Source organism: Sinocyclocheilus rhinocerous, unplaced genomic scaffold, assembly GCF_001515625.1.
Source record: "Sinocyclocheilus rhinocerous isolate Xijiao unplaced genomic scaffold, SAMN03320098_v1.1 scaffold368, whole genome shotgun sequence".
In the NCBI taxonomy this organism is placed as follows: domain Eukaryota; kingdom Metazoa; phylum Chordata; class Actinopteri; order Cypriniformes; family Cyprinidae; genus Sinocyclocheilus; species Sinocyclocheilus rhinocerous.
In genome coordinates, this window is record NW_015664681.1 from 155,575 (window position 1) to 172,855 (window position 17,281).

The 17,281-nt window shown below is 39.2% G+C and overlaps 1 protein-coding gene across 5 annotated transcripts in view; it reads right to left on the reverse strand.

Annotated features, from left to right (window-relative positions):
* Positions 1 to 314: 314 nt before the first annotated feature.
* mtss1lb (MTSS I-BAR domain containing 2b) overlaps positions 315 to 17,281 on the reverse strand; it is a 75,630-nt gene continuing 58,663 nt past the window's right edge. Inside the window, exons 4-15 of one of the 5 annotated variants that reach the window (XM_016541032.1) lie at positions 14,984 to 15,068; positions 13,149 to 13,240; positions 12,788 to 12,862; positions 11,900 to 11,908; positions 10,988 to 11,145; positions 9,672 to 9,779; positions 9,473 to 9,570; positions 6,434 to 6,566; positions 5,579 to 5,653; positions 4,547 to 4,723; positions 3,271 to 3,436; positions 315 to 2,372 (exon numbers count right to left, since the gene is read on the reverse strand). In XM_016541032.1, the coding sequence (XP_016396518.1) occupies positions 1,594 to 2,372; positions 3,271 to 3,436; positions 4,547 to 4,723; positions 5,579 to 5,653; positions 6,434 to 6,566; positions 9,473 to 9,570; positions 9,672 to 9,779; positions 10,988 to 11,145; positions 11,900 to 11,908; positions 12,788 to 12,862; positions 13,149 to 13,240; positions 14,984 to 15,068 (1,955 nt within the window). In that variant the 3' untranslated portion in view covers positions 315 to 1,593. Of the gene's footprint in view, positions 2,373 to 3,270; positions 3,437 to 4,546; positions 4,724 to 5,578; positions 5,654 to 6,433; positions 6,567 to 7,255; positions 7,476 to 9,472; positions 9,571 to 9,671; positions 9,780 to 10,987; positions 11,146 to 11,899; positions 11,909 to 12,787; positions 12,863 to 13,148; positions 13,241 to 14,983; positions 15,069 to 17,281 lie in introns of all 5 variants that reach the window. The other 4 variants (XM_016541033.1, XM_016541031.1, XM_016541034.1 and 1 more) reach the window with 4 other exon arrangements.

The window sequence follows — 17,281 nt, forward strand, 5'->3', positions numbered from 1 at the left end:
TTTATCTAGTTAATGCTAATTTATAAATATATACTTTTCAAATGTTGGGGGCGGTAAGATTTTTATTAAAATAATTTTAATTTTATTAAAATCTTTTTTATTAAAAAGATCCATTTAATTTTTTTATTTTTTGCAGGATTATTTGACGAATAGAAAGTTATAGATAGATATAGGTATAGAATAGAAAGTACTTTTAAACGAAAAGTATTTCTTTGAAACAGAAATATTTTGTTACATTATAAATGTATTTACTGTTACTTTTGATCAAAGCATACTTGCTGAATAAATGTATTAATATTTTATTGACGCTAACCCTTTGAATGGCAGTGTACTATTGTTTGTTCATAATACATTAGCCGATGCTAATTTATACCACTTGAAATATAAAAAATGCACAAGAATAAGTAGAAATGAACATTAATCTAGATGAATAAATTCTGTTTGTTAGTTTGTGATACCTAATACATTAATTAATACTGTTAACAAATTGATCCTACTGCAAAGTGTTGCCAAATCATTCTTCTTACGTCCATCTCTGCTTCACATCCCATCTCTCTCTTTTTTCCTATAGCATAACATTGCTACACGCATTCGTCTCCCTATGTACCAGGGTACGTGACCGCGGCGTCTCACAGCATTCACCACACACAGTGTGGCCACAGTGATAACTAGTGGTCAAAACTACGCCTTAAAAGTGCTCTGCATCCTTTCTATTTCTCATTTTCTTTTTAAATAAGCCATAATTAGACTCAACAAGAAGTCTTCGAAAGCATCTGCTTCCCCAAAGATACCTGAACATCAAAAACGCACAACTTTATTAAAAGCTGATTTTCGAAACCTTCCCCATCAAAGGAAAAAAAAAAAAAAAAGGAAAAAAGCATTATTGCTCCACATTATCATGGTGGTTTTTCACCCTAAATCTACAAAAAGCCAAATACCTGACATGAACGTTTCCTACTCTTAGGAGCTAGGAGGTGATTAACTGCTTGTAAATAAAACGAACAAGACAACGGAAGTGTACAAACAAAAGATAAATCCTGTCCCTCTACGCAACCACGAGCTGACCTGCAGCAGAGCCCTGCTCACCTCCAGACTGCAGACCAACACACAACAGCGATACCACAAGACTTTCAGGATGTGATGTCAATTTTACTGGAGGTGAGGGCGGGGTTAGAGAGAGCGTTGTGGAGGGCAAGGATTTGTGACGAGCCCCTGCGTACCCCGTGAGCTTCTCCAGCACTGATTCCTGGGGTCCATAATTTGGGGAGGGCCGTTATATTACAGGGACCATGCAGACATCCTGGTCCCTTTTTCTGTCAGTAGTTAATTGTCTCACTAAAGTTCAACTATCCCGCGGTGATGGGCGTGTTAATAAGACAAACATGCGTTCGGACACGCTAAGAGTTATAGTGGCCTGAGCCTGCAGTTACATATCATTTACTTTTTTTCATTACTGTTATTCATTATTTTCTATAATGACTTTAAACATTAAATTTTTTAATCCTCTTTTTCATAACTCATTTTCTAAAGAGTCATTGTGAAGTTTTTTTTCTGGGTTACTTTGCTTATATTCTCCCATCTCTCCAAGAGGCATCACAAAATCCGGGGCGCTGAGCGATCATTGGAGACGGTTTTGCGCAGTCGCACCCCTCGACGAATAGACCTCAGCATGTCCTCACCATCCTGGGGCGCTTCGGGATCGAGTTGGGACTCGGGGCCCGGCGGGGGCTGGTTTGGAAGCGAGGGGAAAGGGAACTGGCCCTCACCTAATGCGTGAGCGCTGGCCACCAGCTCCCCGATCTTCTCCACCAGACTGTGGCGATTGGCAGCCAGCAGGTGATCTTCTTCGCCCGGTTGGCCGTAGACACTCATCTCTAAGCCGCCTACGCCCCCTGAGCCCCAGGCTGTGTTAGGCAGGCTCAGCCGCTTCGGAGAGGCCTTCACGTACTCCAGCGCTGCCGGGGAGGCGTCATCCGGCACATAAAAGACACATTCTTCACTGCCCACACGGGCGGGAGGGCCAGTGTACCCGCCGGGTGAGTCAGGCACAGTGGGGGTCTTGACTGGCACGATGGGTGGGCGTATAGGAATAGGGCCAGCGTTGGAGAGGGTGCGCCTCACCCCGGGCTTCGTAGACGGCGTTCGGCGAATGGTGGCCGTACCGGGAATACCGCCCCCTCCGCCGGGTGGTCCGCCCAGAGCACCCATTCCGCTGGGCAGGCCTGCTGTGCTGGCGGGACGCTTAGTCTGTATCATGCGGCGGTAGTTCTGGGCAATATTACTGTGACGGGGAATTGTGGAGGATTTATCAAATTCAGCCTGACCGTTGGCCTCAGTATCTCCGTTCACTGAGTAACCATCGTAATCGGAGCCTGACAAAAAAAATCCCACTTGTAACTTATCAAGTTTTATAACTAGTTTTAAATTCAATTAATAAAAATTAAACATTTGGGGTAGTTCACCCAAAAATTTAAATTCTGTCAATAATTACTCACCCTCATGCTGTTCCAAACCCCTAACTTCGTTCATCTTTGGAACACAAATTAAGATATTTTTTATGAAATCCGAGAGCTTTTTGACCCTCCATCAAAAACTACCAAAACTAAGAGAACTACCACTAGTTCCAGAAACGTAGTAAGGACATCAATAAAAAATATTCTCATAGCTTCATAAAATTACGGTTGAACCACTGATATCACATGGACTGTTTTAGCGATGTCCTTACTACCTTTCTGGGCCTTGAACATGGTAGTTCCCTTGCTGTCTATGGAGGGTCAGAAAGCTCTCAGATTTCATCAAAAATATCTTAATTTGTGTTCCAGTCTTACAGGTTTGGAATGACATGATGGTAAGTAATTAATGACAGAATTCTCATTTTTGGGTGAACTGTCCCTTTAAGGCCCATTCACACCAAGGCTGATGACGATAATGATAACTACAAAGTTTTACAAATCTTTCTGATAATAGGAGAATAGGGAAGTCCACACCACAGCTATACTTATAATGACACAGTGGAACGATATTGATAAAATCACTTTCAGATTTTTTTTTTCTAGCTGATGAACAATAAGTACATTAACAGCCAATTAGAATCCACCTGATTTTAAAGAGCTTGAGCATTTAGGGTGGCAGACGACACAACTGCAGTGCATGCTTGTAATATACAAAATTGGTGTTGACGCTAATATAGTTAGCGCTATAGTTATACTTATCATTCTTGGTGTTAACAGGCTTTTGCTAAGAACACGCGAGTATTTTTGACTGTATTACCCTGTGAGGGGATGGTATCTTCAGAGCAGGATGGGGTGGTTGTCTGAGTGCTGTATCCACTAGAGTACTGAAGAGAGTCTCGGCTGCTCTTCTGCTGCTCCATGCTGAGGCCTCGTGTCAGGACCATAGCTAGATCACTAGCAGCTGGGGAAACCTCCTCACCATGCTGCACCATGACACAATACATACATACAGTTACATCAAGCACAGACTCAATGTGTGTGCATATGTAGACCTAGACTTTGAATCTTAAACTATGACAATTTTATGAATAAAAACTCAAAGAATTACATTATAAAAATAAATATAATTTCCAATCAATTATGTAAAAATATTATTAAAATGTATTTATTTATGATATATAAACTGTTAACTGTGAGTCAGGCATTTTTATCCAAAAGTGCTTAAAATGCACATCAATACATCAGTTAAGATGCAGTGGAAATTACACTGGGGTGGAAAAGAGAAAAGAAAAATAACATGTTCTGTGATTAATGTATATCCATTGTTGGACACTTTCGACTAAACAAGCTAGTGAGAGTGTGCATTTTAAGAGACTTAAAAATGCATTATTATAGTGTTCTCGACTGTTTTAACTTCAAGGCCCCCCATTGTCAAAGATAATGTTTCAAGGCCCACCAAGATACAGTATTTATGGTACTTCAGCTGTATTGACATAGCTGCTCATTTTGAAACGTTTTTATTTTAAAGCAAATAGTAGTGGCAATGTATTAAAATAATTAAACAATTAAATAATTCCAGAAGTGTTATTCAGGGCTTACACTTTGTATTTCCATTACATTTATATGACTTTTCTAGTTGTTTGTGATTGCAGAGATTTTATGTAAAAATAGCAATTTCTACCTAAAAAAAAAATATTTTAGAGCTTGACACAACTTACATTATAAAAAATTCCTTTTGAAATAACTTTTTAAGAATTTATTAGTTATCGAAGCTTGTCCAAATATAGAAATCTGGTTTTACAAGACCACGAGAACTCTGGTTCTTACTTAAAAATGCAAGTTGGTAAGGAAAACAAGTGACGTTTTAGATGTTTTATCTTATTTTTAAGTTTATTTTTGTTATTTTAAATATTTGTAAGCCATCTTGTTGTCCACTAGGAAGGGTGCAGATGCCCCAGGTGGAGAACCATTGCATTATTAAGTACTCATGCCCACAAGCAGCCCATATTTGAAGAAACCAGCCTTAAGCAAACGGGTACATTTTGTCTTCGTCCACACCAAATGATGAATGTTTCATATATGGTGAAAGTTACCTTGGCAGCTGTAGTGGCCGGGTTCATCCTTGGCCTCTGGGGGTCTTCTGAATGCATCCCAGTATACCCCTGTGACTGAGGAGAGGTTTCTGCCTCCCTCAGCCTATCCAGAGGCTCCTTCCTCCTCTGAAGTGTGCTGGTCAGCGGCTGCTCACTGGAACCTACCTTGGACCAGTCCTGAGGAAGCAGACGCAGTTAATTCAGGTCAGTGTATAGCAACAAATGCAACGGTCTCAGGGGCGAGAGAGAAGACTGGCCCGCGATCCAGCAGTTTGAGTGTCCTTTCAACAGATACGGTCTTATGTGTTTTAGAAAAAGCCCAATCTCAGTGTTTGCTTTACTGTTTGATAGGTACCTTCCGTGGTCTGCTCGGTTTAGCAAATCTCACAGCCAGAGATTTGAAACCAGGATCAAACAGCCAACAGAAAAGGTACGTGTTAAAAAGCAAAATGAGGTAATGAATGAAGTTAAGCAGAATGAAATCAAAACAAAAACACTGTCGGTAAGTGTTATTCAGGAGCCACATATTCAACACACAAGAGCTCACACAAAAAGAAGAGGAAATGAACAAAACTGCAATGAGAATTGCCAATGGAGACAAACCTTCCAGCAAGGAACCTTGGATGTGGGAGAGGGTGTGTTGGATCCAGGGGAGCGGTTATAGGGTGGGGACGCAGGAAGTATGACAGAGAAAGGCCTGATGGAGCCAGTGTGAGAGAGAGCAGGGCGGAAGGTAGCGAAGGACGAGCCAAACTGCGGAATGGAGAGATAAGATCGAGACCGTCAGAGTAGCCAGAGACCCCCTTCCCTTTACTCATGGGCATGGGAGCCTTTGTGTGTGTGGCCTTGCAGATACATGCTGAGAGTGGCAGGAAAGATCAGATCTGATGACAGCACAAAGACGAAACCGGCAAGAGCAGACCCCAACCTGCCAATCAGCAGCACAAACCTCAAGGGTCCCACAGACAATCCAAAATATCACTGACAGTTTCAGCACACGTATGTCTTATGGACAGAGTACTTGATACTTACTGTGGTTGGAGAGCTACACTCACTAACTGACTGGCAGGTCTCAGATGCTTCTGAGGACGCTGAACTTGACGACTTCTGAAAGAGAAACCATGAAAGATGATATGTCAGCAGGGAAACATTTAGAGGGTCTCTGTTTGAATTCTTTGGATATTTTATGGTGCTGCTTGCAATCAATGGACACTTCCTTAACAGAAAAATCACATTTTAAATTAATAACAGTTTTTAAACAAAGGACTTCAAGTCCTTCAACTTGTAAAATTTGGTGTTGCCAAGTAATAAATTGTAATCATTGTTCACAATATTCCTGTTTTTACTGTATTTATGATCAAATAAATGCAGGCTTGTTGAGCATAAGAGATTCTTTCAAATATATTCCAACAGTACTGTAAATAAATATCATAAATAAATATTTACCATCTATCACAACAATAAATATTATAGCGCTATTGTTTTACATGGGTTAGTTTGACTGACAAATCAATTCACTTTTGAGAAAATCGGTTAAATAGACCTTAGGTTAGACACCACATTGAATTTAACACGGATGATAAAGACTATGTAATGATAGACTTACAGTCTTTACAATGGCATGCACTGTATAAATCTCCTTGATCACTTTTTTTTTTTTTACAAGTTTCAAATCTGTTTTTTGGAGGGGTTTTTTTCTCAGAAAGATGTTTTGTCAGCTGAACAATTGCTATGTGGTTAAACAATAGTACAATTCACTGAACACTACTTCTATCCCTCACAGCCTTGTTTTCATTCCTGTCAAAAAATAAGGTCTCTACCTTCATGTTACCAACATTTCTACAGTACCATTAAGCCAGCAGGAAATAAATACTTTGAAATAAATACCTGGCTGGTTATATCGGAGGGCATGGGTGATGGGGGTTTGGAGTAGACGTTGGCGTCCTGGGAGATGAAGCCGGAGTCGTGGGAGGAGACGCTGCTGAGGCGGTGTGCAGCGGTTGTTAGCGGTTGGGCCAGGCTGCGGTAGCGACAGGACGAACTGGGTGAGGGAGTCTGAGAGCCACCAGAGGATCGAGAGGCGCTACTATGGGCGCTGTTTACACTGCTGCAGGGGCAAGGGAAAGTGCGACAGGGCAGAGGACCAGGGTGCAAGGGAGGGGTACGGAGGGCAGGTTATATGGCGATAAGTGTGAACCACATCAGGAGAGGGTTTTACAAGATGACAGGAACATGAACTGTAAATAAATATCATAAATAAATATTTACCATCTATCACAACAATAAATATTATAGCGCTATTGTTTTACATGGGTTAGTTTGACTGACAAATCAATTCACTTTTGAGAAAATCGGTTAAATAGACCTTAGGTTAGACACCACATTGAATTTAACACGGATGATAAAGACTATGTAATGATAGACTTACAGTCTTTACAATGGCATGCACTGTATAAATCTCCTTGATCACTTTTTTTTTTTTTACAAGTTTCAAATCTGTTTTTTGGAGGGGTTTTTTTCTCAGAAAGATGTTTTGTCAGCTGAACAATTGCTATGTGGTTAAACAATAGTACAATTCACTGAACACTACTTCTATCCCTCACAGCCTTGTTTTCATTCCTGTCAAAAAATAAGGTCTCTACCTTCATGTTACCAACATTTCTACAGTACCATTAAGCCAGCAGGAAATAAATACTTTGAAATAAATACCTGGCTGGTTATATCGGAGGGCATGGGTGATGGGGGTTTGGAGTAGACGTTGGCGTCCTGGGAGATGAAGCCGGAGTCGTGGGAGGAGACGCTGCTGAGGCGGTGTGCAGCGGTTGTTAGCGGGTGGGCCACGCTGCGGTAGCGACAGGACGAACTGGGTGAGTGAGTCTGAGAGCCACCAGAGGATCGAGAGGCGCTACTATGGGCGCTGTTTACACTGCTGCAGGGGCAAGGGAAAGTGCGACAGGGCAGAGGACCAGGGTGCAAGGGAGGGGTACGGAGGGCAGGTTATATGGCGATAAGTGTGAACCACATCAGGAGAGGGTTTTACAAGATGACAGGAACATGATTGACAGATGAAGTTAAGAAAACAATTACATGATAATGATTAACAAATAGTTAAGGGGGAAAAAAGAGATGGACAAACAAGGGTCTCAAGCAGTGATGGGGTTGATGGGTAAGGATGGAGGTCAGGGTGGGGGGCAAAGGGAGAACATATGTAAGACCAAGTTTGACAGGTGTGACACAGGGGGCCTAGTATGGAGATTGAAGGTTGTGTTCAGTTGTGTCGGCCTTGTGCAGCCAACGCACTTGAATCAACCCCCATGACTCCATGCGAGGCGGCACAAACAAACACAAACAGGTACTAAATGACACTATTAAAAAGGAAGCCTTAATTGGCCCAAAAGCAAAACACTAATGGTCTAATCAAAAACTCTACAGGGACTGGTTATGTAAAAGTGATCTTGAAATGCTTTCAATTTGTTTTGAAGTAATTATTTCATATTCCAGGTTAAAAACAGCCCCGGAATATTAGACAGATTCTGTTGTTGAGGTTCTTAAATGGGTTTTAACCTGGAATACTCATTTAAGAGAGCAAAGCACTGAAGTTACATTAATCAGACACACTAATTGCTAGTGAATTATAAAAGTAATAAACTCATATTAAACAGGCTACTTTAGTGTAATTGTGTTAATTGTAGCTAATATGCTTCATCCTTGACTTCATCAAAAGGAATCAATGGATGAATAACATGAATCAATAAGCATTAAACTGTGCCTGTTGAAAGCAAGGCTCTTACAGTGATATACAAAGCAACATTTTCATGACCGCAGTGCTCTGTCTCTAATATGTTGTTGGGGTTACATGTGATGTCAACATACAGTGAGATTGTGTAGCGCAGCAGCAGTAGCATCAGCACCCCCCTCTTTCTCAGTACACACACACACACACACACACACATGCATTCAAAACTCACAAAATATAACCTGGTATAACCTGGCTGGAAAAAACACTCAGGATAGTAGCGAGTTTCTAGCTAGTCATTTAGTTTATTCGGGATGGTTGCTGGCATTAGCATTCCCTTTAAAAGCATAGTTTACCCAAAAATGACTATTCTGTCGTCATGTACTCACTCTCATGTCATTCCAAACCCATTAAGATTTCTGTTCCTTTGATAAGTCCATTGCACTAAAACTCAGACTCTTCAAAAAGTTCATAAAGAGAGTTTACATCTGTAGACCATATTTGATGTGTGTTGATCAATGTTTACATGTAAATAAAAGCCTAGATTAAATCTGTTCATCATATCAAGTGATTTTGTCTCTTCAGAAGACTTGGATTAAAGTGGCTGATTCATATGGATTACTTCTATGAAGATTTTTTGAAGCATTATAGTTTCGGTGAAATGGACTTTCAATGGAGGGACAGAAATCACTCAGGTTTCACTGTGTTTCGAAGATGAACAAAAGACTTCTGGAAAGGTTTAAAATGACATGAGGGTGAGTAAATGATGACAGAGTTTTTCATCTTTTGGTGAACTATCCCTTTAACACGGTATGAACAGCTGGCATCTGGTTTGTTTTCTGATCCAGGATGGTCTACAAGCTTAGACCAGCTTAAACCAATGAAATACCAGCTACCATTCCCAAGACACAGCATAAGCTTGATTCTCCAGCAGGGTAGTTACTTACAGTACAAGTACAAGCTGCCATTTGGCAATTTATATTTTGCAGTAAATTGTACTGTCTTTTTGCAACAAAAAGCAATTTTTGAAGCAATTACAACAACGAAAAGCCAAGCAACATAGTACACACAGCACAAGCAACAAATCTGTCCAGCAGAAAAAGGCTAATAGCCAGAAATAAAGATTTAATAAGTGTGCTAACATTACTGGCAGCATAATGTCTCTATTTCTTTATCACTCTCGCTCTCACCTGCACATGCTGCTTTTCCTGGAGCCGGAGCTGCTGGGAGAAGAGGGGGGAGTCTGGTAGGACCAAGAGTAATCCGAACCCTTAAGGTCTTTAATTACCTGAAAGAAAGGGAGAGAGACAGTCTTAGTGTTAATGGTCTTACTGTAAAGCACTGTACAGTACATGCTACATGGTGACTGGTGTATATAAGCATGCGCACCTGCTCACTGGCTGGCGGCAGTTTGTGGGGGTCTAAGGTTAACACGGTCAGATCATCAATAATGGCCTGGAGATGAGTGATCTCTCCCAACATGGCAATCTCTCCATTCTAACATCACACAAGGACAGAACCACAAGTTCATAGATCAAAACTTAATTGAACATCACATAATGCCATTTAAACGACAGACAGTAACACATTCTAAGAGCTTTATATATTTATGTACCTATTTATTTGTTTGTTTATTTATTGTGCTTCAATTAACTCTTAAGACAGGCTCTTCATTATAACAATCATATACAATATTCAAAAATTTTGATGAGGCATTTCCTCTTATCATTTCAAAACATAAAAATCTTTTTTTTTTATGATTTCATGTTCAAATAAATTTTGTAGATAAATCTAATACTAAAATTAATAATTAGCAAGTAGTAATACGTAGTAATTATTTTACAGAACAAACTATTATTATTATTATTATTATTATTACTTTAGTATAGGGAGCAATTCTCACTATTCACTAGTTGCTTATTAGCATGTCTATTATTAACATATTGGCTGTTTATTAGTACTTATAAAGCACATATTCTGCATGACCATATTCTACATCCCTAATCCTACCCAATACCTAAACTTAACAACTATCTTACTAACTATTTATAAGCAGCAAATTAGGAGTTTATTGAGACAAAAGTCGTAGTTAATGGTTTGTTAATAGCGAGAATTGGACCTTAAAATAAAGTGTGACCATAATAAGAAATGTTTCTTGAGCATCAAATCAGGATATCATAAGGAATATGTGACTGGAGACTGGAGTAATGGCTGTTTGAATAAATTATTATTATTAAATAAAATATATTAAATACACAGTTATTTAAAATGTTAATAATATTTCACAATATTGCTGTTTTTTACTGTATTTTTGATCAAATAATTCAGCCTAGATGAGCATAAGAGAGTTACACTTGATTTTGCAGTGTTTTTTTTTTATGTGTAACTGTACATTTGAGTACTGAGTAATACTGATTAACAACGTACTTACTATAGATACGAATTAGGGTTTGGTCTAGGGTTAGTTGCCTGTAATTATGCACCATTTACTGTTATTACTATAGTAAGTACATGTAACACATATAACAAAGACACTGTAAAATAATGTTCTTCGAGAGACTTCTTTCAAAAAAGATCTTACCAACCCCAAGCTTTTGAACAGCTATGTACTTGGGAACTCTAACACCTGTTGAGGCTTTTTTAAAACAGTGCTGCATTCAATCTTAAAAACAAAAAATTAGATCTTTAAATGAGGTGGGCAGTACCACTACAGGCTGCAGGAAGCTGATGAAGGTACAAAAGCGTCCTCTCTCCTCCACTAGAGCACGCCGCACCGCCTGTTTCTCCGTCTCCTCCATCAGCAGGTACATGTCATTCACATCCTGCATTGCACTGTCCAGCTGTGGCTGAAAGTCCCCCCGGCCTAAAGGGGGTGACAGAGAGCATAACAGAAAAGAAGGGGGAAAGGGAGAAGGATGAAACAGTGAAGAACAGACAGAATGAAAAAAAATGGCCAAAGAATCAGACAAAACAGCAGGTCGAATGGAAGAATGAGAAGAATGTAAATGACAATCAAAAGAAAAAAGTGAAAACAACAAAAGGAGGCAGAACACAAGAGAATACACAGCATTAGATGAGAATCATTCTCTCTTCCAGCCTCCAACAATACGAACGCAATGTGAACACAGAACAAAATGAACTACTCCGACTAGCACCTACACAACAAATGGAGACAGACGCTTCTGAACTCTGAGGTCGAACGTCTTCTACTCTTAATGAAACACATGGAACCTCCCAGAGGAAGTTAAAAGGTTAACTCATGCAGACTAGATTGTTAGAGATGGTCGTGACCTTTGCTGAGGAAGCAAAGCCAGCTATCTGCAGTAGAACTGCTTCCAGGAACACAAGCAGCATGCATGCTGGGACGGCATCAGCAAAATCATGCACAAAGCAAACCCTCAGGTGTTATAATGGAAGAAATGATAAAGGCTGTGATCTTAAATCAGCTGTCAAGCCAAAATGTTAGGAGGGGGTTAAATCCGATGGCCACAGAACTGTCTGCAGACATGCTTGGGTCTTTTTCGAGTTGAGGCCAGGGTAAAGGGCCATGCAGAGTGACGAGTGAGAAGAATCTAAGTGAGCCACAGCTTGGCGTGGAGTGGAAAAAACATACTTACCCTGTAGCTCTATAGAGAGAGAGTAGATGAAAAAGAGAGAGAACACAACATGGGGGGAATCCAAGAGAGGGTAAGGAACAGAGAGAAAGAGAGGAGGGAGAGCACTGTGTTAGGGTTAGTATTAGGAAGCAATTCAGCTCATTTCACGGCCAAATTGTTTCAGAAAAGCCAAACCACCACAGCAAATTGAACCAAAACCAAATTCAAAAATCAACCAAAAATGTACGATTTAATGTGCAGTGGACCCAAAATAAAATCAAATACGTAATCTTATCAAACGGAATGGTCTTAGAAGCAATGAGATGCCTGACTAAACAACATAAATAGGGAGCTTTTCCTTTAACACTGGAGTCTTCCTAGTAACACACAGGATTGTCATCCTATCTTCAAAAGCAGAAATTATTGGCTGCTGGGATATGAACACGAACTGCTTAGCAAATGAGGTGAGAGTTGCACTTCTGCGCTTCAGCCAGCAGAGGGGGTTGCTTACATTGCAGAGGATTGTTTCCCTCATATGAAGGGTCAGTAATTTCATCGAACACACTGTGCACTCTACACAGTCTCTATGCGGCTTTAACAACACTTCCGAGATTCAACTGTCCATCACCAACCATAAGAGGCACTAAAAACGCATTCAACACTGATGGCATATAAACAGCAGGTTGTTCTGAACATCAAATAAAACAGCCAGTTTTGACCTTGGGGACATGTCCTTGACTTATTCCCAACACATTTCTGCTTTGTAATAGGGCAGTGTTATGTAATATTGATCCATTAATTTCACTGATATAAAAACGCTTGTATTCTAGTATGTGTTGTTTGTGATACTGTTGCCATGCTTGACATTTCTTTGTAGTATTGTAAAAAAAAAAAAAAAAAAAAAATTACCTTTCCTGGCTTTCTTCTGTAATTTCATGGTGTCTGAAGATTTCTTCTTTATTTCATGACGAGACCGTTTGTACTCTGTAAAAAACGAAATGTATGAAAATTGAGTTGCACTTTATTTTACACTACTTATAGCAATTACAATAACTGGGTAATAACTAGATACTAACCCTGAACCTGTCTTTAAACTTAACATTAACCCATGTGGTTATTGTATACTACCCAGTGCTTTCTTGGGTAAGTACAATGTAAGTATTTTGTAAGTACATGTACTGTAAAATAAAGTGTAACCGAACATTTGTATGCTGTCTACTCTGTAAGGACTGACATTAGTGTGCATATGGACAAAAAGGTGCTTAGTCACCTTTGGCATGGTCCTTGTCCAGTTGATTGGCTGTCTTCTTCCAGTCTTCAATACGGTCCTGTAGCGGAGTGATCAGGCTCTCCATCAAAGCACTGAGAGCAATGAAGAGAGGATTATGTTTTCAACCGTTCACAGCTGAGTCAGAGGTTCTCATTCAATTACAGAGCAATATGAACATTTGCAAGGAAATATCATCAACCCTGTGGGGGTTCAGACCATGAGAAATGAAGGCTTTGGTTTACAGTGTGGCTTAGAGTCTGAGGCATCCATTCATTAGACTGTCAGAGGGAATTGTCCGCAGATGTCCTTTAATGAAGTGTGAAAAGTGTGTGTATTTGTGTTCTCTTGTCTTGCCAGTGTCATCAGACTTTGAGAGTGAGTCTGCGATTAAAGTGTGTTGTGATGTTCACATTTGTGCACGTGACATAGCTCAGTGTCCTGCAATTCAGAACAAAAAAATATATACGTGCACCCACACATATGAATTTTCAATCAACGAGTGTATGAAGAGAAATAATTCTGATAAGAGTTAAAAAATTCAGTCTGGTCAAAACAAAACAAAACAAAACAACAGTCTGGTCATTATCAAAACAACAAAACAAAAACAGTTTGGTCATTATCAAAACAACAAAGCACAGCAAAACAAAACAAAACATGAAACATTGATTGATTAGAATACTACGCTGATTATTGTTAGAGAAAAAACTAACTTAAATGACTGAACCTAAACATAGGAGTCTGATAAAAATGCTAATTTTAGATGAAAATGCCAGACGGCACTTAGAGGCTTTTGCATCTGAACTCTTCATATATACACAAACGCATATAAGACATTCACTGCATGGGGCAAACATTGTCATGCCTTTGACTCTTGTGTCTATTATCCATTGCCATTTTGCAATAACAGTAATGTGTTCACTAACACAGATTTACTGCATGGCTGCTCTGAGCGCAATGAGTTAGACATGCATGCATGCCGACACACACACACACACACACACACAGAAGGGCACACTTGCATACAAACAGTGTTTCTCCAATGAGACTCCAGTAAGCCTTGAGAGAAGCTCCATTCATAATTAACACATTCCTGCCTCGTGCCTCCTGTTCTACCCAGCAACCATTCATTAATCCATCCCACAAACACACACACAGAGTGAGATGATACAGTGTCTCATGTCAAAGTGTCACCGTACCTTAAGAGAGTGAGAGAAAATTACAAAAGACAAAAACTGGGAGTGAGAAAGTGTGAGAACGGAAAAGGAGCAAGTGAGGTGTTCTTCACACATTTTAATTGCTTCTGAAATGAGAAATCCTTTAGTGTGTGTGTGTGTGTGTGTGTGTGTGTGTGTGTGTGTGTGTGTTAGAGTGTGTCTGCAGTTGAAGAGAAATAATTCTGATAAGAGTTAAAAAATTCAGTCTGGTCAAAACAAAACAAAACAAAACAACAGTCTGGTCATTATCAAAACAACAAAACAAAAACAGTTTGGTCATTATCAAAACAACAAAACAAAAACAGTTTGGTCATTATCAAAACAACAAAGCACAGCAAAACAAAACAAAACATGAAACATTGATTGATTAGAATACTACGCTGATTATTGTTAGAGAAAAAACTAACTTTTGACCAAAGAATGCCAAAATCAATCAATCAATCAGATTTAAGTGAGAGACTTGTACATAACAGACACACCACTGTTTCATATATGATTTCTGTATGAAATTCATAACTATAATGTTTTGCCCTTTTTTGTGCTCTACATGTATTTGTGTTGTATATATACTTTTAAACTATGACACACAGTAAGCAGATGACAGGAGAAATGTTCTCGTACTTAGTAAAATGGCGTAGTTTAGCCTCAATGCTGCGATGCCTCATACACATGCGGGTCAGCGCTGATCCGATGTCTCTGGTGGCACCTACAGGAGACACAAGAGACAAAAAACTGTCAGAACATCACGGAAATTACACATAGGACACTTTATAGTTCAATGACCAAAACCAGCATGGTAAAAACAATGGCTGAAAGTCCAGAATGTTATGAGCTTCACTTTAATCACTTTAATCACTGCATTTTAAAGTCCATCAAGTGTACAACTTCCAGTCATTCAAATATGTATTATTAACATGGATCAGTAGTTTACACTTGCTGCAGTCCAAATAAAGTGGTTTCATTTAAAAGACTCCCCAAAGTGTGTGTGAAACCTGTAGCCACAGTATAAATTAGGCTATTTTTAGTTGAAGGTTGGAAAAAAAACGTTTGGAAAATCCTGACCCCAGTATTTATAAGAGGGAGTGTGCTTTCTTCCAAAGAAGGTGGCCCGGACAGCTATTATTTCCCTTAAGTGTTTATATGTCAAACTGAATTGTTAAGTTTGCAGTTCCAGTGTTGCCTGGAACTGCACTAGCCCTTTTTTAACTGTACCATGACCTTCAATATAAGAAACAAATGATTATTTACAATTTAAAAACACTGTGTCTCTCATATGACTGCGCAAATGTGAAAATTTGACTGGTAAACTACCTCAATGTCATGTGTTTAAAAGAGTCATTGTATCAATAAACCTTAAAGCCGTATGCTTCTCTATCACAATTCAATAATCTAGGAATGATTTACCTATCTCTTCTCTGCATTAGAACTTTCAGCTTATTCTCAGGTTGATAAAAACCTACATTCCAGCAATACAGTAAATCCTGGTCTGTGCTGACCTCAGATTTCCAGTAGATCTCAGATCTCCAAACCAGGGAATAGATTCAGACAGATTAGAGATCTTCAGTAATCTAGGCTTTACAGGGTTAATCTAGGCCCATGTCAAAGAGGCACACACCCTAAATAATCAACCCTGACCCTCAAAAGGTAAGATTTTTAAACATTGGCCTGAAGATCACATTTTGACCATGTATGGACAATTATATAGTATAGATGTTTCTCCTACAATTTCTGAGGAGAGAAAAAGACCTAAATAAGGCTTGAATTTAATTGTTCACAACTGAGAATAGAGGATTATAAAATGAATGTGAATACCATAGTTCAGATTGGAAGAATTTGATGAGAAGCATTTGAGTTTTGACTTTTATTGCAGATGTCCGTGCCTTGACAAACAGGAGCATAGTTTGAGACATTGTTGAGATCTTTTGAGACTCAAGAGGAGATGTTAGATAACTTGTGCAATATTCTACATTTCTGCTCCATTTAATCTCATTGCTCTCTATGAGAAACAACTAAGTTTTAAAAGATCTCATTTGACATTTTCTCTCCTAAAAATTAGCTTTGTTAGTAACGTAGTTACTTACGTTAACACTGAATGACTTGCACACAAACAAAAAGCACATACTGTATACACACAAATGAATTCTGAAATAAATTCACTTTGTCTAATTAGTATTCATACACATCGCTCTCAGAGAGCAAATTAGTCAATCAAGCAATAGCATTAAAGCTAATTAACTTTTAAAGAATCAGACCAAGGAAAAATACCAAACACTATTCATATATATACAAACGCATATAAGACATTCACTGCATGGGGCAAACATTGTCATGCCTTTGACTCTTGTGTCTATTATCCATTGCCATTTTGCAATAACAGTAATGTGTTCACTAACACAGATTTACTGCATGGCTGCTCTGAGCGCAATGAGTTAGACATGCATGCATGCCGACACACACACACACACACACACACAGAAGGGCACACTTGCATACAAACAGTGTTTCTCCAATGAGACTCCAGTAAGCCTTGAGAGAAGCTCCATTCATAATTAACACATTCCTGCCTCGTGCCTCCTGTTCTACCCAGCAACCATTCATTAATCCATCCCACAAACACACACACAGAGTGAGATGATACAGTGTCTCATGTCAAAGTGTCACCGTACCTTAAGAGAGTGAGAGAAAATTACAAAAGACAAAAACTGGGAGTGAGAAAGTGTGAGAACGGAAAAGGAGCAAGTGAGGTGTTCTTCACACATTTTAATTGCTTCTGAAATGAGAAATCCTTTAGTGTGTGTGTGTGTGTGTGTGTGTGTGTGTGTGTGTGTGTGTGTTAGAGTGTGTCTGCAGTAGTGACAGTTTTTCTGTTTGTTGCCATCTTCCACTACAATACACCCAAAAAAAAAAAAAATGTCTAAA